Source organism: Mesoplodon densirostris, chromosome 4 (genome assembly GCF_025265405.1).
Source record: "Mesoplodon densirostris isolate mMesDen1 chromosome 4, mMesDen1 primary haplotype, whole genome shotgun sequence".
Classification (NCBI taxonomy): Eukaryota; Metazoa; Chordata; class Mammalia; order Artiodactyla; family Ziphiidae; genus Mesoplodon; species Mesoplodon densirostris.
Genome location: NC_082664.1, coordinates 6,171,181 through 6,195,383, shown reverse-complemented (window position 1 = coordinate 6,195,383; position 24,203 = coordinate 6,171,181). Strand labels below are relative to the sequence as shown.

Sequence of the window (24,203 nt, the reverse complement as noted above, 5' to 3'; positions counted from 1 at the left end):
AACAATCCCGTCTTATCTTTTAAATATATAGTGTTTATACATAAAGGCTTATCCTTCACCAAGCAAATTTGCATTGTGTTTCATCAGATAGAGTTTCATGTACTTATTGTTTGTGAATTTTAAGAAAATTGGTTTTGCAGGGCTTTTTAGAACTTTAAAATGAAATTCTCAGCCTCATTTCATACCTTTTTAATACTTCTTTGAATCATTCATTTATAATCAACATGAAATGACCTTCTGGATTCTAATTGGCAGCAGTAGGTATGGACTGTCTTTTATTCATCTAGACGTTATAAGATTGACAGACTGACTTTTTAAGTTTCAGGTTGCCATTTGTTACCATTTCTTTCTTCGTTTTTTTTTTAACTGTGGTAAAAGCCACATCACATTAAATTTACCATCTTAACCATTTTTAAGTGTACAGTTCAGTAGTGTCAAGTATATTCTCATTGTGGTACAGCAGATCTCCAGAACCTTTTCATCTTGCAGAACTGAAACTATTTATTGGCCAAAAAGTTCATTTGGATTTTTCCTTAAGATGGGAAGGAAAAACCCGAACGAACTTTTTGGCCAACCCAATATATCTCTTCAACAGTAAATCCTCCTCAGAGCCCTTGGTGACCACCTTTTTCCTTTCTGTTTCTATGATTTGACTACATTAGATACTTCATATGAGTGGAATCATGCAGTATTTGTCCTTTCGTGGCTGACTTATTTCACTTAACATATATCATCAAGGTTCATTCATATTGTAGCATGTGACAGTATTTCCCTTTTTTTTTTTAAGTGGCTTTGTATTTTATTTCTTTATTTAGGCTGCGCTGGGTCTTAGTTGCAGCTCGCGGGATCTTCACTGCGGCATGCGTGATCTTTTAGTTGCAGCATGCGGGATCTTTAGCTGCGGCATGCCGACTCTTAGTTGCAGCATGCATGCAAGATCTAGTTTCCCCACCAGGGATCGAACCCGGGCCCCCTGCACAGGGAACGTGGAGTCTTACCCACTGGACCACCAGGGAAGTCCCAGGATTTCCTTCTTTTTTAAGTCTGTATAACATTCCGTTGTGCGTATATACCACCTTTTCTTTATCCATTCATGTCGATGGACGTTAGGGTTTCTTCCACCTCTTGGCTATTGTGAATAATGCTGCAATCAACATAGGTGTGCAGATATCTCTTTGAGAACCTGCTTTGAATTCTTTTGGATATATACTCAGAAGTGGGATTGCTGAGTCATATGGTAATTCTATTTTTAATTTTTTGAGGAACCTCCATAATGTTTTCCATAATGACTGCACCATTTTACATTCCCACTAACAGTGCACAAGGGTTCCAATTTCTCCTCATCCTTGCCCACATTTGTTATTTTCTGTTCTTGATAGTGGCCATTATAATGGGTGTGAGGTGATATCTCATTATGGTTTTCTTTTGCACTTCTCTTATTATTAGTGATGTTGAGCATCTTTTTCATATGCTTGTTGGCCATTTGTATATATCTTTTGGAAAATTTTCTATTCAAGTCCTTTTCCCATTTTTAATTGGGTTATTCATTTTTTTGTTGTTGAATTGTAGGAGTTCCTTATATATTCTGGATATTAATCCCTTACGAGATACATGATTCACAAATATTTTCTCCTATTCCATACATTGCTTTCTCACTCTATTGATAGTTTCCTTTGCACAGAGGTTTTTAAGTTTGATGTAGTCCCATTTGTTTATTTTTACATTTGGTGTCATATCCAAGAAATAATTGCTGAATCCAACATCCTAAAGCTTTCCCCCTATGTTTTCTTCTAGGAGTTTCATAGTTCTAGGTTTTTAACACATTTCAAGTTAATTTTTGTATGTAGCATAAGGTAAGGGTCCAACTTCATTCTTTTGCATGTGGATGTCTGGTTTTCCCTACACCATTTGTTGATGAAACTAACTTTTCCCCTTTTGTAGTATTGGCACCCTTGCTGAAAATCATTTGCCCATACATGCAAGGGATTATTTCTGGGCTCTCATTCTGTTCCATTGGTCTATATTATCTGTCTTTATTCCAGTACCACACTGTCTTGATTACTGTTACTTTGTAGTATGTTTTGAAAACAGGAAATGTGAGTCCTCCAATTTTGTTCTTCTTTTTCAAGATTGTTTTGGCTATTTGGGGTCCCTTTAGATTCCATATGAATTTTAGGATTTTTTTTTCTATTTCTACAAAAAATGCCATTGGTATTTTGATAGGGATTGCATTGGATCTGTAAATCACTTTGGGTAGTGTAGACATTTTAACATATTAAGTCTTCCAATCCCACAAAAATAGGATGACTTTCCATTTATTTGTATCTTCTTTGATTTCTTTCAGCAGTGTTTTGTAGTTTTCTGTCTACAAGTCTTTCACCTCCTTGGTTAAGTTTATTCCTAAGTAGTTTTTCCTTTTTGATGCTATCATAAATGGGGTTATTTTCTGAATTTCCTTTTCAGATTGGTCATTGTTAGTGAATAGAAATACAACTGATTTCTGTGTTTTGGTTTTTGTATCCTGCAACTTGGGTGAAATTATTAGTTTTAACAGTTTTTTTGTGGAATCTTTAGGGTCTTCCCTAAGATCATGTCATCTGCAAACAGAGATAGTTTTACTTCTTCCTTTCCAATGTGGATGCCTTTTATTTTTTTACATGTCTTATTGCTCTGGCTAGGACTTCCAGTACTGTGTTCAATAGTGATGAGAGTGAGTATCCTTGCCTTGTTCCTGACCTTAGGAGAAAAGCTTTCACCATTGAGTGTTTCACCACTGAGTATGAGTTCACTGTGGGCTTTTCATATATGGTTTTTAACTATGTTGAGGTAGTTTTCTTCTATTCCTAGTTTGAGTGCTTTTATCATGAAGGGTGTTGAGTTTTGTCAAGTGCTTTTTCTGCATCAATTTAGATGATCATGTGGTTTTTTTCTTTCATTCTCTTAATGTGATGTACAATATTATATCGATTTTCTTATGTTGAACCATCCTTGCATTACAGGTATAAATCCCACTTGGTCATGGTGTATAATCTTTTTAATGTGCTGTTAAATTCAGTTTGGTAGTATTTTGTTGATTTTTGCATCATTATTTATCAGAGTTATTGGCATGTATTTTTTCTTGTTGTGTCTTTTTTTTTTTTGGTATCAGAATAATGCTGGCCTCCTAGAATGAGATTGGATGTGCCCCCACTGCCCCTTTAGTCTTTAGAAGAGTTTGAGGAGCATTGGTATTAGTTCTTTAAATGTTTGGTAGAATTCTAGAGACATGCCATCTGGTCCTGGGCTTTGCTTTGTTGGGAGAGTTTTGATTACTGCTTCAATCTCCTTACTAGTTATAGGTCTATTCAGAGTTTTCAATACTTCATCATTCAGTCTTGATAGGTTGTATGTTTCTAGGAATTTATTCATTTCTTCTAGTTTATTCAATTTGTTGGCATGCATTTATTCACTGTAGTCTCTTATAATCCTTTTTATTTCTGTGACATCAGTTGTAATAGTCCCTCTTTAGTTTCTAATTTTAGTTATTTGAGTCTTCTCTCTTTTTCTCAGTTTAATGGAGGATTTGGCAATTTTATTGATCTTTTCAAAAATCAACTCTTGGTTTCATTGATTTTTTCTACTGTTTTTCTTTTCTCCATTTTGTTTATCTCTACTGTAATCTTTATTATTACCTGCCCTCTGCTAACCTTTAGCTTTATTTGTTCTTGTTTTTTTCTGTTTCCTTGAGGTATAAAGTTAAGTTGTTGATTTCAGATCTTTCGTCTTTTTAATGTAAGTGTTTTCACAGCTATAAACTTCCCTCTTAGCACTGCTTTCTCTGCATCCTACAAGTTTTAGAATGTTTTGTTTTTGTTTTCATTTGTCTCTAGATATTTTCAGAATTCTCTTGCGATTTCTTCTTTAACTCATTGGCTGTTTAAGAGTGAGTTGTTGAATTTCAAGATTGACTTTTTAAAGTAGCGAGTAGTTAATGAAAAAATGAAATTCTTTTTCTTTATTCTTAAAGAAAATAAACTTTTAAAATTTATTTCTCTTTATATATTTGGCATTTAAGTAGAAGGAAAATTTTTTTTCAGAGCAAAAAATCATAAAAGTAAAATTTGAAATGTAGATACAATTTCTAGCTTTCAGTTCCTTTCATGAGAGCATATGTCAAGCATTCTTGCACTTTGATTTTGTAGAAGGCTCTGTGTTTGATCCAAAGTAACTTTGATGTAGTACAATAATGTCCTTCACTTAATAGACTGTTTATGGTTTTCTTAGACCTTGCCGGATTAATTGGCACAACTGTTAGAATCCCTGGCAAATTGGGTTTTGAGTTCTAGTATTTGAAATATTGATTCAGGGTAGGATAAGGCTGGGGGATGAGATTTATGCAGATGACTACAGGAGTGAGGCTCTGCCGAAGAATCTAATTGATATTTTCCCACAGGGTGTGAAAAAGACAAAGAGCCCTAATGGTGCTTCAGCCCCTCTTTAAATCAGTGATGATGATAGAAATTATCTTTTGATAATAAAAGCGTACTAAGCATCGAGCTTTTAATACCATTATCACTGATCCTCAAAACAACCTTCCAAGGTAGATATTATTATCCCTGTTTTGCCAGTGGGTAAACTGACGCTCAAAGAAGTGAAGTAACTTGCCCGGGATCAAGTGAGTAGAGAACCTGGGCTCAAACCCAGGTCTGTCTGGATCTAGAGCTCACACTCCTTTCACTGGGATAGGCTGCTTCTTGCAAAGATTTCCAGGTCAGCGCTTACATCTACTCATAAAAAAATGCTTGATATAATTACTCGTTGGAAACCATCCCTTTTGTGTGCCCCATCCTGTCTGGATGATGCTTTTTAGAAACAGTGATGTTCTGAGATGCCCCTGAGGGTGCTGACAGGAGTGTCAGGCAGGGGCGAGGGTGACTGAGCAGAGGTTGGCGGCAAGTTGCAACTCTGAGAGACAGAACTGCCCATTCATATGGGGCTGCAGGGCCTGGACTCCCATTACAGGACCAGGCCCCTTGCTGTGAGCAGAAGCCTGGGTCGTTTCAGCCATGTATGAAGGAGCTCATGGACAGTGCTTGCCCTCGGCAATATTATCTTAGAAGGAAAGGATGGTGGCGGGGGAGGATAATCAGTAGCCATCATATTTTATATATATGTGTATGTGCGTGTGTGTGTGTGTATTAGCATTTAAACAGTAACCTTCCTTCTAGGAATGTTCTTAGGCCTCTGTAGACTTTTCTTTTTAATTTACAAAATAATCCGTTTTATTCATTTGATAAGCTATTGTCCAGCAGCCAACTAGAAATACATGGTTTTCTAGATTGAGTGTCTGAGACTCTTGGTGTTTCGGTGTAGAGCATAGTGGTTCATTTATTTTGTGTCTCTGCCTTTTGTGGGCTTCCGTGGATGTGAATTCCCATCTGTCTGGAAGTTGGAAACCCAAACAGTGGCATATAATAATTACTCTGTGACGAAGTTCCTATAGATCTCTCCTTAGGAGAGAATTTTGAAAACAGAAGCAAGCTGGGCATTCTGCCTGTGAGGATTAAAACAACCTCCGAGCCATTTCAAATACATTTATAATCACGTAGGAATTTTTCTGTAATCAGAGTTCCAAATTAACCAAGCTGGGGCATCTCTGGTGTGTGGATGGGTATATGTTTGTTTTCTTTTCTCTGAGGTTTTTTCAGCCTAGTACTAAAGAACAAAATCCCCTTTGGAAATTGTCCAGCACCCAGGGGTTGTGCTTTGTGTTGCCAATTAAGACTTCGATTGGGGGCGTGATTTGGAATCCTTGGGAAAAGCTTTGTTTCCATTAGTGAAAGGAGAAAAGGCAGAAAATCCGGGGAAGACATTGTAGGGTCATACCTTCCTCGGTAGGGATGCTGGAGCTGACAATAGAATAACATTTCCACTGGCTCAAAACAATCCATCATTCTTCCCACTCCTAAGCAGAGCTTTACAATAGGGCAAAGCTGTGAGAAGAGAGATCAAAAGAACAAAACTGGTACAAAAAGAGAGCATTATTTTTAAAATGCGCTGCTCCAGTTGGAAGGTAGGATGGTGAATATCTGTGGCTTTCAAACAAACAGCTGATAGTCCTTTAGAAAAATAGTTGCACTCCTTAGAAATACAGCATTTGTAAAAGCACCAAAGTCAGTGCCAGGTACTTACATGATTTACATCTGCTTTGGGTTTTTTTTTTTTTTTCCTACTGTATTCTTTATCACTGAGATCCATTGAAATGTATGTGTTAAAGTCAGGTTTTGAGTGTGATCTCTGTAACAAGCTAGAAATGGGAGTTGATGCTGTTGAGCAGAGGAAGATGAATTGGTACTTATTCTCTTATCAGAAGTGTTGCAATTCCCCCCTCTGGGCTCAGGTAGTTGGCTTCATATGATAGAAAAAAAAACTTATTTTGGTCTGTCAAATTCTCTAAGGCCCCCAGCCTTCTTAGGAAATGCCTTGGGTTTTGCTGCAAAGATGGCTTTAGACCAAGATGAGAGCATTTCCTAACTCCTGAAGTTGCGTGACCTCAATCTGTCACGATGACCTCACCCCTCGCAGGACAAAAACCAGGTTAGTCCTGGTCCCATGTTGATTTGCCAGTGCTCAGCGTAGAGCCCAGTATAAATTGATTCCAAATGAGTATTTGTTGAGTAGATAATCGTTTTAATCTAGCGTTAATCTCTCCGGCTGTCACAGCAAATGACCTCATCAGAAAATCTCGGGTCACGAGTACAAGCTTCCCCTCAGATTAGTATTTTCTTTCTTTCTTTCCTTTTTATTTATTTATTCATTTATTTCTTTATAAATAGGACCCGGCTGTGCCGGGTCTTCGATGCGGCACGCGGGATCTTTTAGTTGCGGCACGCGGGATCTAGTTCCCTGACCAGTGACTGAACCTGGGCCCCCTGCATTGGGAGCGCAGAGGCTTCCACCGGACCACCAGGGAAGACCCAGTATTTTTTTTCAGTTGTAGAAGTTTGGGATCTTTTTTGCAAAATTTTGGAAAACCAATTCTTGGTTTTAAATCACATAATGAAAGAAAGATGCAGTGGTAGCTTATTACATTTAGAGTTATTATCTAACCATAAGAAGAAAGATGGCCATTTTCCCTCTGTTCTCCCTTTGCAGAGACTTTATTATGTCTAAAATTTAGTTTAAATTGGCAAAAACCATTGAATGCAGCTGTAGTGTAAGGTAAAGAACCATTGTATTTTCAGAACTTTGGGTTTGAGGGTGGAGGTTGAGAGCAGAAGGGAAAAGAGAAATGATGGTATCTGCATTTCTACACCAAAAATGCTTGCCTTAAGCAATAAAAAATGTGCTGTGTTATTATACAGTCTTTCACAAGCTAGGACTTCTGCCACTTTCAAAATAAAGAACATGATTTCTCACTTGCTGTCCCGAGGGAGCGTAACTTCTTTGATATTCCCTGCTGGTTGTTGGAGAGGCTTCTCTCAGTGAGTGTACAGTGTCACTTCTTCTGGCCGCCCGTGTTCCTGCAGATGTCTTGTCTTCAAGCTCTATTTTCTGTCCTTCACTCTGAGCCCTAGTAAATCCTCTTTAATTCATGAGAGCTCTTGGCTCTCAAAAGGAAATTTCTCGTTTTTTCTACGTATACAACAATAGTAGATTTTTTTAAAAGCTTAACATTTTAATGCAAATGCGTGAATGCCAAATATCTTGAAGGAGCCGCGATGGATTATATCCAAGTCTATATATGCAAACCAAAATGTTTTCCCATTTTAACGTGCAGTGTATTCTGTAACTTATTGACGTTTACCAAAATATTTTTCCACGCTTTGATTATTGTACTCATGTCTATTCTGCTTTGTTTCCGTGCCTCTCGTACATAGATTAAACAGGTCTGTGAGTCTTCTCAGTGCATGCACACTGAACAGTTCCACACCCAGGTGAGGAGTACTTAGATTTACTTTGTAACCCTCACTGCTGCTTTGGTAGTTTTACCACCCTTTTAGTGCAGTAGCTTAGAGGGCCTTATCCGATGCCTGCCGTTGATCAAGTCTTAAATCATATAACTGTATTAATTACTGACCTTTATTGGATTTTTAGACGTTCAACATCTCTGTTCAACAGGTCCTCAAAACTAATGGACTTCAGTGTTTCATAACTTGCAGGTGGTCTTTATTTTATTTATTTATTTTTTGGCCATGCTGCACAGCTTGTGGGATCTTAGTTCCCTGAGCAGGGATCAGACGCGGGCCCTCTGCAGTGAAAGCGAGGAGTCCTAACCACTGGCCCACCAGGGAATTCCCTAGGTGGCCTTAACTAGGAGGCCCAGTAGAGAGCAAGGGGTCAAGTAACCTCAGACGTGTTGCTTTGTATCCCTGAAGCTGTCCCCTCATCTGTAGAATAGGGATAATGACACTTTTGCAGGGGATTTGAGGTTGAAATTAAACGATTCATATAAAGCGCAAAGCTCTTAATACACGTGAACCGTTGCTGCCCATGGTTCCATCATTGATCTCCTCTCTTAACTCTTCCAGCCACCAGGTTGAGTGTTGATTATTAGAAAATCGGTTAACGTTTGCTATCATTGATTAATAGTCATGGCTTTTCAGCTCTTTAAGGGTGTTTTACACAAGCCTTTAAATTGCCGTGAACTTACCCTGAACTCCCACAAGGACACTATGGAGGTGCCGCTCAGGGCTGCCAGCTGCTGGGGCAGTGTGCCTGAGAGCCTCGGCGGGCCAGATGCTTAGCCGAGAGAGCTCCCACAACGTGAAATTAGCTTGGTGTTTTTCGTCACTGGAAGATCTTGAACTTTAAACATAAAGGTTTCTGTAATTTTTAGACTTCAGTCCTAAATTTCAGAAATGTAATGCTCTCCTAAGATCTATAATTTCCTTGTCCTCAAATTGAGAGTTCTAAAAATTCACATTTTGACCTTAAGGCACACCCGTGCAGATCCCAGCTGTGAGATCCTGGGGCTGTCAATTCAGAGGTTTCCTCAGTGACCAAAAAGACTACGCAGAAAGTGTCTTCAGATCATCATGATTATGGTCATTTTATTTATGTTCGTTCACTCAGGGAGCGAGATGGTTTTTCAAAAGCCGATACACTGTGCAGTTTTTGAAAATGTGCTAAGAGATTATTTACTGACCGATTGGAAGTTACAGAGGAAAAAGAACTTAAACTTGGCCCAAAGGAAGGCAGAGATGAGGAGGAAAAGAGAATGAAGGGAAGACAGCAGAGCATCCCGTGTGCAAGGCTCTTGCACATTCTGTGTTATTTAATTGTGAGAAAGGAGGGCTTTGGAATCCAGCCCAGGGGCAATAGGCTCACTGTCTCAAGCTTCTCAGCTCCTGTGTCCTCCGGATTAAAGTTCAGGTCCGTCTCCACCCTCCCCTGACTGGAACCCCTGAGGCTTCATCATCGAGGTCCCCCTCCTGCCTCCACAACCCCAGCACCTTAACTGTCCTCCGGCGGTTCTTCCTCCCCAGTCCCTCGGGGTTTACCTGCTACCTGAGATTCCTGTGGCAGTTCCTCAACCCACGTCTTATAAAGTCACTCTTTCCCGGGGAGGTTCTCTTCGTTCTCACCTTCTCTCCTTCCCGGCGTGGAGATTTCCTCCGCATCCATGGTTCAGTGACCCACCCAGTTGACAGTGCCAGTTCTGAGCCACCTCCTGGGTTGCAGACTTGCGTTATCACCCACCTGCACCTTGACTCTGTGCATCCAGCCCAGACCTCCCCCCGCAGCCCCACCCGGGAGCGGCACCACCATACACTCGTGTCCTTCTTTCTTCCTCACGGAGCAGGTGCTGAATTACAGCATCACATGCCTCTACCTGTGACAGGGTCAGTGTGACACTACCATTGATCGTTTCATTTATTTCACCCTTTCATTTAATTAATATTTATCAAGCTTCTCTACTAGGCTCTGCAAAGAATATAAGAATGATAAGTGAGACGGGATCTCAGGAAACATATGGCCTAATGATGAAGATAAAAAAAACAAACAAAGAAACTTTACAGGGATGCCTGTAATACACTTCCGGGCTCCAAGAGCAAACCATCAACCTACAGCCCCTGCCCTGGCTAACTGACCCCTCACGCCTGTGGATTACCTGTGCGTGGGGTATCCCTCTTCCTAGGACACGCTCTTCCCTACTGTGTCATTATAACACGTTCAAGCTGTTCATTTTCTGTCTCCCAGAAATTCACAATCTTCAAGAAGTCTTCCCCAGACATCCCTCACCAGGCTTCCAACCACTCTAGTCCCTCTGGTTATTCAGAAGGAAGTAAGCACTTGCATGGGTACCACCTCTAAACAGAGGCATCCTATAGAGAGTGGAATGTCTTTGTCCCACGTATGCCTTTAGACCAGAGTTCTTCCATATCAGCACTATTGACATTTGGGGCTGGATCATTCTTTGTCACGGGGCTGTCCTGGGCATTATAGGGTGTTTAGCAGCGTCCCTGGCCTCTATGCATTAGATGTAGCAGCCCTCCCCCTGCCCCAGTTGTGACAAGCAAAAGTGTCTCCAGACATTGTCAGATGTCCCTGGGGGGCAGAGTCTCCCCTGGTTGAGCACCACTGGTCTAGACTGAGACCTGCACAAGGGCGGGGTCACCTCCCACTAAGCCCCTGGAGAGTTCTCACGGTATTGTTGGGAATCTTACCTTTCAACTTCCTCTATGACCTTGAACTACACTAATTGCCCCAGTTACAAAGGCAATGAGTAGAGGCATTGATCTCAAGTGACATTCTGAAAAGTTTTTTGATCTCTATAGTTAGGAATTTCAAACCAGTCTATCTTTTAAATCTCCACATGGAAATAGAATGTTCTATGTATATATTGTCACACTCAGCAATAAAATAAAATCACTCCGTGAAGGATTTCATTGTCAGTTACTTTGTACTTTTAGTACCATCAAGAGGACCAGCTCTTCCGAACGGGTATCTCCTGGTGGTCGAAGGGAAAGCTATGGGGATTCCAAGGGAAACCGGAATCGCACGGGGTCCACCAGCAGTTCTTCTAGTGGCAAAAAGAACAGTGAAAGGTAAGGGGCGTCGTACTTCTGGTTCCTGCGGTGCAGGTATCGTGTGGCCTCTTTTCCCAGAGGTGGATCAGAAGACCCCCTAATACGCACACAAGCTGTGAGCCCTCCACGCCACATACTCCTTCTCCTGACGTCACTGTGGGCGCTTATCAAACAGCTGCCGGTCACAGCTCACACCAGTTATCATCCAAGTAGAAAATTACAACTTGAACTCTCAGGGCTCCTATTCAGACAGAAGTCATTTCTGAGAATTGGCTTAGTACCAACTCGATGGAATTTGAGAACCTGTTCTGAATTTCCATACGGAGCACTTTATATTTCTCGTACTCTCTGCTGCCATTTTAAAATTAATTTTAATGGCTTGTTTGTGAACAGTATTTTCTACGACAGACTGGGTGAAAAGTTGTAATTTTATGATTTGTCAGAAACTATTTTTAGTATTGAGCTAACCCCAGAACTAGGAACCATTTTCTTTCTGGTTTCATGAAACGTGCTTTGAGTTTTTTCTCTGAGGTTGGTTTAGAATGGATTATGATATCTCACTGTTAAACTAATAGTAACATTTTATTAGTGAAAGCTAATTTGGGGCATTTTAAGAGCTTGTTTTATGTTTAAGAATGTATTGTGTATATGAGATCAGTTTCTCTGTCTCTGTATATATCTACTCAATGTACTTTATTCTCTCTTTTTAAACATTGTGCTTTAATTCTGTTCTCTCTATTGAGCAAGGCTTAGGAAGGAATTTCAGCTTCACAGGCTAACCATGTTTTGTTTTGGTTTTTTCCAAATGTTCGTGTAAGGAGAAGGCTTAGTCATAAAGCAGTGGACTCCAGCCCACAGGCTGAAGAAATTCCAAGCTTGTAAGTCCATTCTGATTCAGTCCTGTAAAGGAAGCTTAAATAAACCCTTTTCCAGTTTTATTCCTAAAAGATAGGTTTTGTAGAAAGAGATCCAGGGGCCTCTCATATCTCTAGCAGGTCAAGTCCGCAGTCCATTAACAATCTGAAAACCACTAACATGAGGTTGTCTTCTAATTTAGGCTATTAATAGGACTTCTTATCAGAAGATTATGCTAATTGGGTGATAATACCTTGGAAATAAGGCCAAGTAGTTACAATGGTAGCGGAGCGTAAGTGGGAGATGCAGGGTGGCCTTTAGGCTTCTCTGAATTCAGCGTAAGCTTGGAAGTTGACCTGAGATGTCTAGATCTTGGCAATTCTTAAAAACTTGGCTCCTTCCCTGCACATCTGATTTGTATTAAGAATTTCCAAAAAGAACCTGCATTGTGCAAACTCCAGATCTGTTGTATCTTTTAAATCCTATGGCTTTGCTAAGTGTGCTGGGTAAATATTTCCATGAAAGATATTTACAAAGGGTTTTTTTGTTTTTGTTTTTTAATGCTACCGTAGGAACTTTTGATTTGGAAATGAGGGACTGGGAAAATTTACTAATCATTTTATAAAAATAATTCAGGCAACTAAACATGTCCATTTAAACATAAATTCTTTGTCCCATTAGAGCCCAGGAATAGTAGTTGAGGCCCACGTAGCACTGAACTGGTCGAGTTGCACCTAAGGAGCTTCAGAGAGAAAGTTCCTGCCTTCTCTTAGGTCATTGCTGGTACCGACAGACACCTTTAGGGGCCCATGGGAATGACGGCGGCAGGAACTCAGGCAGAAGGAAGAAGTAGCTGAGAAGCCGTAGAGGTGAAGGTCAGGCTGGTGCTTCTGTTGCTGCCTGTCCATTTCCCTTGATCTTTCCTTTCCATTCCCATATGCAGAGCCCCACTCTTGGGCTACCTTGACCTTGTAGCAAATCAGAGCTGGAGTCTAATGGACCAATGCCCAGTCCCCATGGCTTAAAGCAGGCAAAGAAAGGGATAGAGAGGTGGCCTCGATGCAGTTCCCCTTTTAAACATGATCCTCGGTGGTCTAAGACAGCGGGACCTCTTCTGCATCACACACAAGTATTTGTCCATGGTGCCAGGATGCTGTCTTACACTGTTCATGGTTCCAGAATGCTGGCTTGCATTTGGACACATTGTCCATGTTTGGTTACTATAAACAGCAAGATGTAATGGAAAGGGCACAGGCTCTGGAGTAAAAGGGAGATCTGGGTTTGTAAGTGAATTTGGCCTGTTAACTTCTCTGAGCCTCAGTTTTTCCCCTCTGTGAATTAGGGATTTTATACCTAATTCCCTTGAATCTTGTCAAAGAGCTAACTGGGTAGGAAAATACCTATCGGCGCACTTGGCACTCAGTAACGGCAGCTGTTATAAATCGAGACCTGTGCAGGGTAGAAGAAAATAATTCATGAGGCTTTCCAGAATTCTGAACTTCATTTCCTCATTGGTAAGATGAAGGTGGTGGATGACACCTGAAATTATTAGTCTATTTTTGGTCTAACGCATATTAACTTACATTCACAGGACACAGTCCTATGAGTGCAACCTGGATTTTGGCAAAATGTAAAATTGGTTGGGGAGAGATAAAGTATTATCCAGTCATCCCAGGTTGTCCGAGGGGGATTGGTTCCAGGATCCCACCGCCACACCAGGGCCAGACGCTCAAGTCCTTTAGTCAGTGGGTTCTGCATCCACAGATTCAACCAGCCGTGGATCTTTATGGTTGTGGGTGTTTCATTCCACGGATGCAGAACCTGCGGATACAGAGGACCGACCATATATTCTCATGGTTGTCAATGTCACGTCAGAATGAGCTGGTGTGCAGGCCCGGAGATTCACAGGAAAGCTCATCAGAATGTGAGTGAGTGAGCTGTAACTTTGGGTCTGTCCTGATTTGCAGAAGCAAGTCATTCACACAGAGCAGTGCTTTAACTTATATCAGTCACAGACTATTTGCTATAAAAGCTCACAGTTACCACACGCCATATACAAAGCTGTCTTCCGTGCATCTGGCACTTGTGTGAAAATTAGAAAGAGGCTCCTTTCAACGTTTATATTTCTCAGTAATAACAATGACACTCCCTAAAAACTGTACAGATCTTACTGTTGAACATAAAATAATAGTGTTTTTGATGTCCTAAACATTCACGTTTTCCAAGATACATTCATTTATTTAATAATAATTATGTGTTTTGCGTTCATAGAAACTATTATTCCTGAGAGTTACACTTTTCTTGCTCCTGTATCTCATTTTCTTTGGAAATGGTCATGAGAGTCAACAGTTTTTCTTGTGACATTGTACACTTTTATCTTAGAATAGTTAACATTTTAAAATATTTTGCTTGTAATGAGCCACAGAATTTTAACAGCCCTTATTAATCTTTGTACTGACAAAACTTTCATAAGAACAAAAGCAATATATGGCAATGTAATATTCACTTTATATATTATTGATTGTAAATGAATATTAACAGTTATACAGTGATTTGTGTCATAATGAAGTACTTATTAAATTTAAATAGGGAACGCCAATAACATTCTGATAAACAACCTGTACTATCTAATGTCGCCAGTAGACTAATCCAAGAGAGGTTTTTAAAAAAAATTTTTTTAAATCTTTTATATCAGACAGAAAAGCAACTACTGTTTATAATGCATAGTTTATGTTAGATGTTGCGAGACTGATAAAATGTTTCAATTATCCAACTGGTTCCCCCTTTGTAGTTCTGACTGGAATAAGATATATCAACTTTGTAAGCAAGACATTTTGTTTCCATCAAAAAGTTGTTGCAATATGAGCTGATTTTGTTAGAACAAGAAATGTTTCAGCCATCTGCTGGAAACCTTGTTGTAACACACAAATAAACTGCCCATCTTTGGAGTAAACAAACATGAAAAAAGCTTCAAAATTATGAAGATGTCTACCACGTAAAAGTGTTCCCTTAGATCCCCTTTTGTGTTGTGCAACTGGCTGCTTTATCCAGGCTGTGAAGTTCAGAACCCTGAGCGGAGCTCTCAGCTCCACCCTTCTTTAAGCTCTAGCGTTCAGTGAGAAAGTCTTTTTTTTTTAAAATTTATTTTATTTAAGTATAGTTGATTTACAGTGTTGTGTTAGTTTCTGCTGTACAGCAAAGTGATTCAGTTATATATAATATATATAATTATAATAACATATGTATATTCTTTTCTATTATGGTTTATTACAGGGTATTGAATATAGTTCCATGTGCTGTACAGTAGGTCCTGGTTGGTTATCCATTCTATATACAGTAGTTTATATCTGCTAATCCCAAACTCCCAGTCCATCCCTACCTGCCACCCCCACCCCTTGGCAACCACAAGTCTGTTCTCTAGTCTGTGAGTCTGTTTCTGTTTCATGGATAAGTTCATTTATGTCATATTTTAGATTCCACATATAAGTGATATCATATGGTATTTGTCTTTCTCTGTCTGACTTCACTCAGTATGATGATCTCTAGGTCCATCCATGTTGCTGCAAATGGCATTATTTCATTCTTTTTTATGCTGAGTAATATTCCATTACACACACACACACACACACACACACACACACACACACACACACATCTTCTTTATCCATTCATCTGTCGATGGACATTTAGGTTGCTTCCACATCTTGGCTATTGTAAACAGTGCCGCTGTGAACATAGCGGGTGCATGTATCTTTTCGAATTACAGTTTTGTCCAGATATATGCCCAGGAGTGAGATGGCTGGATCATATGACAACTCTATTTTTAGTTTTTTGAGCAACCTCCATACTGTTCTCCATAGTGGCTGCACCAACTTACATTCCCACCAACAATGCAGGAGGGTTCCCTTTTCTCCACACCAACGAGGCAGTCTTTTGATTGACACCTCAAGGTCCTCAAGGCTCAGCATTGCTTTTCTTTTCCTTTAGCATCACTGATGGTGGAATCTAAATCTTAATCTTCAGCCTGGGTTCAAGGTCCTTCATCTACTGGCTCCTCCCCCTGTCTTGTACCCTGATATCCATGGCTTCCAACACTGGCTCTCACTTTCCCCCAGCAGGATTTATTTTCCTTTTTGAAGTAATCTATTTATTACACAAGTAAACATGTGTTTTAGGATATCCAAATGTACAAAACAGAGGAAAGGAAAATCCCCTATAATCTCAGCACTCAGAGAACTCACAGCGACCATTTTATTGTATTTCCATCCAGACTTTATTTCTAGGGTATTGCATGTGTGTAGTGTATAATTTTTACATAAAGGATGTTCTTCTGCATACATTTTGTAACCCTCTTTTTCATTTGCTGTATGAGCATGTCTTTGTGTCAGGAAATATACTCTTACAATGTTATTTCAGATGTGAATCATTATTTATCTAGGCGAATGCACTTTTGTTGGACGTTTGGATACCAACAAGTCTTTTCTAGTCCAGTCAGACCAGCCCAACATCTAGAACAATGCCCGGCATACAGTGGGTACCCAATAAACATTTGTTGAATGAATCTTTTTACCCCAATCAATATAACAAAAAGAGTGTAGACGGATGGGGCATTATAGCCATAACCAAATTTTAATCCCAGCTCTGCCACTTGTGTTATGTGACTGTGAACTAGTTACTTAACCTCTTTGGGGTTTCCCTCAGCACCAGTAAAAACTAATACCTACCTCTCAGGGCTGTTGTGCGGATTAAACAAGATGGCGTACGTAGCATGGGGCTTGCTGACATTGGTGCTCCATAGATGGTATGACTACTGTTATTTGCCTTCTCCATCCAGAGTTGGAGCTGATGCTTGCACACCTTTGCTCACCCCACTCCCCAATCTTGAGTGCCTCTCTTTTTTGGGACATTCCAGAATTCTCCAACTCCCATTTCTGATCTCACCCCCACCTGAAAAGGGAGGAATCAGAAATTCTGAACATTTCTCTCACCTTACTCATACCCTTTCCCAGCACTGCTTGACTCACTGAGCAGCTACCATGTGCAGGACAGAGCGTAAGGCTTGGCCGGAAGTGGGAAGGAAAAGCCCATGAAGACTCATCCTCTCAACAAATACGAATGACACCCACAACTGAAAAGGGCCAATGTCCTTCATTTCCAAAGGTCACAACACACACCAGTGAGGAAAAAGACAGTTAACTCAATCGGAAAGTGGGTAAAAGGTTTGAACAGAGACAGTTCACTGAGAAAGAAATATGTGTAGCCAATTAACTAAGGAAAAGATACTCAAACTCAGTCTTCATTAAAGAAACCCAAATGAAAGTAAGAAGATAGCATATGTAGAAAAATCTTTTTTCTTTTTTTCTTTCTTTTTTTTTTTTTTTTTTTGCGGTACGCGGGCCTCTCACTGCTGTGGCCTCTCCCGTTGCGGAGCACAGGCTCCGGACGCACAGGCTCAGTGGCCATGGCTCACGGGCCTAGCCGCTCCGCGGCATGTGGGATCTTCCCGGACCAGGGCATGAACCCGTGTCCCCTGCATCGGCAGGCGGACTCTCAACCACTGCGCCACCAGGGAAGCCCCTAGAAAAATCTTTTTATTGTAGTATTAGAAAATCAAACAGATACCAAAACCAAACAAATGCATAGCTTGATGAATTACACTTTTTAACACTTAGTAAGTGGAGGTTCGTCCCTTGTCCTAAGTGGCATATGTAAGTGTCTGGAAACTTGGCAGGCAGAGAACTCCAGCTAATCCTTCAAGACCCAGCTCAGGATGCCCCTTTCTCTGGGAAGCCTGCCTTAGCCCCCTGGTCTGAGTTAGCTGCCTTCCAGATTGCTTTGTTCCTGCCCATTAACTTTATCTGTAACTATAACTCCCTCCCCACCCTCCAGGGGCTTCCCACACATTCCGCCCTCCCACCCCCGCCCCCTTAAGCTTTGGGAGGGCAGAGCTGTGCCCTTTTTTCTTCTTTATATTCCTAGCACTTTGCACAGTTCTGGCACACAGTAAGTGCTCAATAAACATTCGCTGAATGAATGAATGGATGTTACCTATATACTGAGATTTTAAAACCATAGTCATTTAAGAACTATGCAAACAGCACCACCTATTGGTAGATGGTTTTAACACTGCATTTTGGATTCCGAAACATTGGAAATTAGGTGATTTAAATGAATCATCTTTTTTTTTTTTTTCCAAATGAAAAGATTGTTTCACTCTTTAACCCAAGGGGTCATTTAGTTTTTAACAAATGTTAAAATAATAAGTGCTGGTATGGTATTCTTTATTTTGTTTTAGTTTTGAAGCTGTTAGGTGAAGAGCTCAAAAGTACATACATGTATTGATAGGTTATTGTCAGTGAAATTAGGAGGAAGAGGGAAGTAATATTAATTAATAACCGTGTGTTAGATACTTTGTTACATGTTATATATGATCCTGCTGGTACCCTATGCCTCACAGTGGTTTTAGTCCCATTTTTGTAGATGAAAGAATCTAAAGTTTATGGAGATAAAATGATTTGCCCAAATAAAACACGAATCCAACTGCCTTCAACATCTGTGCTCCTGGGACTTCCCTGGTGGTGCAGTGGGTAAGGCTCCGCGCTTCCAATGCAGGGGGCCTGGGTTCGATCCCTGGTCAGGGAACTAGATCCCACATGCTGCAACTAAGAGTTCACATGCCACAACTAAGGAGCCCGCCTGCTGCAATGAAGGAGTCCACGAGCCTCAACTAAGACCCAGTGCAACCAAAACAAAAACAAAAACAAAAAAACCTGTGCTCCTTCTGCCACGTTAAACTGGAAGTATTGGTTGGAAATGTCTATGAAGCAGTAGTTTTTGTCCCCAGTAAAAACTTCTAGATATTTTAAATAGATGGTTCCTGAATGACCCTACTTGTAGTTAACAGCTGCTTACTTAAGGGCAATTTATAAAAAGAATCATTATTTACATAGCAGAGTATCTTGACTCCCAGCAGGGATCACATTTCATCAAGCGAAGTCGTTTTCAGAGGGAGTCATGGTATGTATGCCGAGAGGTACCGTTTTTGTAGATGAATACGTTGCAGGGAAAAAACATGTTTGACTGTGGAACGGTCTCCTCCTCGACCAGGCCTTATTAATCATTCTGTAAAGCACATATCTCTGCTCGGAAGCATTTGGCCTCTGTCAGTCTGCACTAATTCCCGTCTCCAGAGCTCCCTGTTACACGCGTCACCCGTGTGTCGGAGACCGGCTCTCAGGACCTTGGGGTAAATTAGTAACAGATACGAACATGCTGAGCGCGGATCCCACCGCCCAGGAGCAGTGCAGGGAATACTCGTTGCATCTGAGTCTGGACGAGTTCTTGGCTGGACTCCCCCGCTTACAAACACCCAGCCCACAGTGAGTCATCTGAGTGATATCAGATGAAGGGGAAACAGCCACTTTTGACAGTCCCGGCAACCAGAGTCCACAGTGAACGTTTTCGGGGATAACATGTGACTTAGGTGATTATTGCTGCTTCGTGGTGTGAGCTCACAGCTCCGGGTGGGAGTTTTTCTTTGGGCCAACCGTCTGGTTTGCTCCTACTGCCTCTAGATCCAGCTACTGGTCTGGTGGAGGCTCCAGGCTTCCTCGCGTCCTCCGTGACCCCCAGGGACTGCTTCTAGTTAGAAGAGTCCTTAGGAGAGTCTCCCGAACCTTCCAGCTTTAGGGAGTGTACAGCCAAGCTCTTTCAGCAAATCTCCTTCCTGCCAAAAACAGAGCCGTAAAAAGACCCGCACCGGATTGCACCACGGTTCATTTTGGAGATACTGGGCCTGGCAGCCTGAGGCCGGAATAGCCAAGAGATGAGGGTTTGCTTGCCAGAAGGGAAATCCTTTCTCTCCTCTGGGCTTACTTCAGTCCTGGGCTTCGGGGTGGGGAACATCTGCACTGACTCCAGACTCGGATAGGGATGGATGGAGCCTCATTCTGGTGCCAGAGTTTATTCACTCTCCCCCCGCCCCCAGGAGCCACACCCTGGCGGCAGAGGCAGTGCGAAGTCACCCACTTCAGTTTTCCATTTAGCTCACGTTAAGGAATGGGTGCCCAGGAACAAGGTACACCACACCTTGAGAGGCAGTCATCTCCCGTTCCAAGTGAGTTCACAGCCCAAGCGTGTTTCCAGCGGGCTGGGTCTGAAGGGCCCACTCTCAGCTCTATTGATGGTAAGTTCAAGATCGGACAGGTGATTGGTGCGCGGCTCCCATTAGCTGATTTTGACCTGGGGCCACAGCATCTTTAACTTTGGATCATCGTCATCACGTGTTCTGTGGGTTTGCCCTTCTATCAATAGTTGGGAAGATTTATTGTCATTTTATAGGTTTGCATTTATAAGACGTGCATGTGTGAGTGGAATAGGACCTTTTCCCAGGCTTCCTGCCTCTCAGGAGGGTGGTATGTGGGCAGGAATCGTGGGTTCTAAAGTAAGTATAGTATATTTTTCTATAAAAATTGAACTTTCTAAAATAACGAAGCCTAGTGATAGTATGTTTTCTAAATACGATACCGGTATACCCAAAAGGCAATGCATAGTTTAGAGCAAGGTGTAAAGAACTATGAGAACTTCAGTACCTGGTACCTCTCAGTGACCTTTAGCTGTTAACACTTAGGCTGCCTTGTTCTGATCTTTGAACAGATCTTTCATTCATCTTCTTATGGTGCTTCAACATCAGAATTCCACTGGCTTCCCTATATTTGAAGTTCAAATTCCCCTGTGGATGTTCTCTTTCTAAGAGGGACATAATCTGTAATTGCTCTTTTCTGTCTCTAGGCAGGGTTCCAGATTGCTTATGTCTGTTTCATGGACTTGGCATCTTTCTGCTTTTGTGATCCAAGTCATGATGGAGAAATGACATTCCTGTCTTCTAATTCCCTGCCTGGCTTACCTAACCAGCAGGTTTGCTTTGTAGTCTTCTGGTTCAGCTTTTCCTCTTGTGTCCTTGCCCGGCCTGTGAAGCTAATAAGATATAAAAGTTGCAGTTAAGACTTATGCTTCTGCTTAGAAAATCACAAGAGGGTCACTCCCCCCAACGACGAGAACAAGTCAGGTGAGCCCACTGTGGAGCCAGGGTCACCGAGTGATATGACGCACTCCAGCCCCAAAAGTGACCAGCCCCTCTCAGGAGGGACTGCCCTGGCTGCCGTGATCTTTGGCAGAGCTGCAGGAAGAGGAGGAATGGTTGTACGAAGAAAGGAGCTGAAAGCTTGTAGAATCCTGAGAGGCCGAGTGGTGTAGAAGTCTCAGGAGCCCCAGGCACAAGGGGAACCTTCGTACACACGCACTCCTTTTCCACAGACCTTCGGTGAGCTTGTGACAAAGCCTGGGAGCAGGACAGGAGTCCTGAAGCCACCCTTTCTGAGCCCAGACATGGCACCTGCCGAGGGCCCAGCAGGAGGACCGGGAGGGATGCTCCACACTGGGCCTTGTGTGGGTACCACCCCGAAGGAGGAATGAAGATGCTGAGAGGGGGCCCTGGAGGGGCTGCATGCAGCGAAGGCTCAGTAAAGGCTGAGGACTGACCAGGAGGGCAGCGAGAAGCGCCAGGCACCAGGAAGTACTGGCTACCTCCGGGGAGGTGGGGGGCGGCAGGGCCGTTGGGACAGCCCCCAGCCCACCTGGCCAGACGCACACCCACGGGGCCAGCTGGGATCAGAGGCAGGGATGGCTCCAAACCTTACCAGCTTCCAGGCAGCTGCTGAAGACTGTTACAGGCCCCAGGACACGGTCGTGAACAAAGATCTCTGCCCTCCTGGGCTTTACTCCTGATGGGGAGAGACAGATTAATAAAGATAAAGCCAGGCGGGGCGTGGCAAGCAGGACCGAGGAGGCTGCAGACTGGAGCATCGAAGAAGGCCTGCCTCTCGGGGCGGCTCTGAGAACTCGCCGGGCCGTGCGCTCTCCAGGGGGATGGGAAGCTGGGGTCCACACCGGGCTTGGGAGCTGCTGGCCCAGTCTCGGGACAGCAAGGACAGAGCGTCTGGAAGTCCGTGACTGAGGGGAGAGACAGGAAGATGAGATCGGAAAAATATCGGGGTCCGCAGAGGTTGTTTTGGGCCTTCAGGGCTGATGGAAGTTAGGCTTTTGTGTTAAAAGGTGTGCGGGGCCTGCAGAGTACTATTTTCAGTGACCAGTGGTTCGCGTTCAGAAATCTCAGCCCGTAGCAGATCCACCTACTTGAAACACAGTAAACCACTTTTAAAGCATCAGTAAAGAGTTTCCCGCCATGTACTCATAAAATTATCTGAAAATCAAGGCCATTAATAAATAATATCATTTATTACATCATGGGATTAGGGGTAGTTTTTACTGGTGGTGTTTCTCAATGTATTTCAAGTTTAAAATGAAGGAGAAAGGTAACATTAGGACTGTATCTGCTCCAGTATGTGTTTTTCAACATGTACGCACAAAAAATGTAGGTGCCTCTGCGGGCTCACAGTTCTCCCAGCTCTCTTTGGGATGGGTTTCATTTATTTACTGTGTCTTGTTCCACATCTTAAAGCGGGAGGTACTCTGGTGGGGTAGGGGTACCTTGGAAGACGGCATGGACATCAGAGTCTCACAGGCTTGGCTTCAAACACTGGCTCTGTGTTTGAACAGGACGCACTTCCTGCCGTGCTTGGGAGTCCCTTCCCTTGTCTGGGGCAAGGTGACAGTCTTCCCACAGGTGGCTGTCAGGTTGTCATGGGGAGGGCTGTGCTCTCCTGCACTTGGGGGGACTCCCCATGCAGGCTCGTCCTGTGGGAGGATTGCCCCTAGGGATGACCTCAGTCCCTGGGGTTCTGGTTTCCCAGGTGCAGTCATGGGGGCTCTCGGCCCGGCCAAGGCCCACAGTGGGGATCCCCACATGTCCCAGGATGTGGCCACACCCTGACATTCCTTATTCTTTCTCCCACCCCTTCATCTCCCCCCCGCCCACCCCTTACCCATCCCTGCTGGGATCTGGGCGCTAGCATTCTCTCCCCAAAGCCCCTGTGACAGGAGTTTGCTAGTTTTAAGTAAGTTCTTCACATAATCTGCCAGAAGAGCGTGGGGAAGGAAAACAAACCTTTCTACACGTTTAGGCAGGGCTGTTCCCGTCGTGATGAACCACATGTTTTCCGTCTCCAAACCTTTATTTGCTCTCATAAAAAGCACAGCTTTGGTGATAAAGTCGGGATTGTCTTCTCTGGCACCTGGTTTTGGACATTTTTGTTTACGTTCTTCCTCTTTGCAGTTACGTGGTTTTGTTTTTCTTTTTAACAGCATCCATGTGACAAACTGCGGCAGCTAGTGGGGTGTGGGGTCTTCTGTGAATGAGACTAACCACCACCCCCAGCCTCCCTTTACAAACTGGTTTGGTTTTATCTCCACAGCAAACCCAAGGAGCCGGTCTTCAGCGCAGGTAAGGCTGATTGAATGTTGGTGCGGGCGCCCCTCACTCACCTCAGAACTCGAGGGGCGATAAGAACTAGTTATCCAGGGGCAGCTGGGACGGGAGAACATGGGGGTCCATGTGGCAGGACTGGGGGCCGAGCGCTCACTGTCAGCCTGTACCTGGGGGTCTGATGGCTCACGTCATACACAGACCACCCAGAAGATGGTCATAAAGACTAAACCCTTTACTCACCCCCTTTAAAGCGATTCAAGATACATCCATAAGGAGGAGGACTGAGATGCCAATTATACTGAAACAAAAGTTCTAGGTTAAAAGACTCCTGTTGCCTTTGTTACCCCTTCCTTACTAATGGGGCTCCCCCCCACCCATCATCAACATTTGCATTTCTCTGAAGGGGAAAGTTTCTGATGCATCCAGTTATAACTTTGTCTAAAAGCAACTTTTTTTTTTCTTTTCTGCCTTTGATTTCCTAAACTGCAAACTAATAGTTCATATATATCTTTCTATATGTCTTTTCTAACACATTTTATAATAAGGGACCTGCTATTTTGAGAATAGTAACCTTATTTGAAAGTGTGTTTAAAAACGCAAAATCATTGACAAGTGTGCAACGGGTTAAGTAAATTCCTTTAATTTTCCAAGTTCTTTTTCCCCCTTAAGTGCACAATTGAAACATGAAAGTCGGACTTTCCTATTTATCCGCATGTGCTTCAGTATTCATTTCGTTTTCAGGAAGCATGAAATTACTCACTGAAAATGTAATTGCCCTAAGCCTGCAGAGCTAGGTCTGGAGCGCACTTGTCAGAATCCCCGAAATGTGTCCAGGTTTTTCTAGCAGGGGGCCGGGAGCCTCTCGGCCTGAGGGCTCGGGAGTGCTCCCCGGCAGGCCAGTCACTCTTGCAGTGCCCCATCGTCTCTTTACCCAGCACTTCTGTCTCTGT

General features: G+C 42.6%; 1 protein-coding gene across 5 annotated transcripts in view; it reads left to right on the top strand.

Moving 5' to 3' along the window:
• Positions 1-24,203, top strand: part of EML1 (EMAP like 1) — a 141,394-nt gene that overhangs the window by 76,722 nt on the left and 40,469 nt on the right. For all 5 annotated transcript variants that reach the window (XM_060095653.1, XM_060095652.1, XM_060095656.1 and 2 more), the window contains 2 exons: positions 10,896-11,030; positions 23,240-23,268. In XM_060095653.1, coding sequence (XP_059951636.1) covers positions 10,896-11,030; positions 23,240-23,268 — 164 coding nt within the window. The remainder of the gene's footprint in view (positions 1-10,895; positions 11,031-23,239; positions 23,269-24,203) is intronic.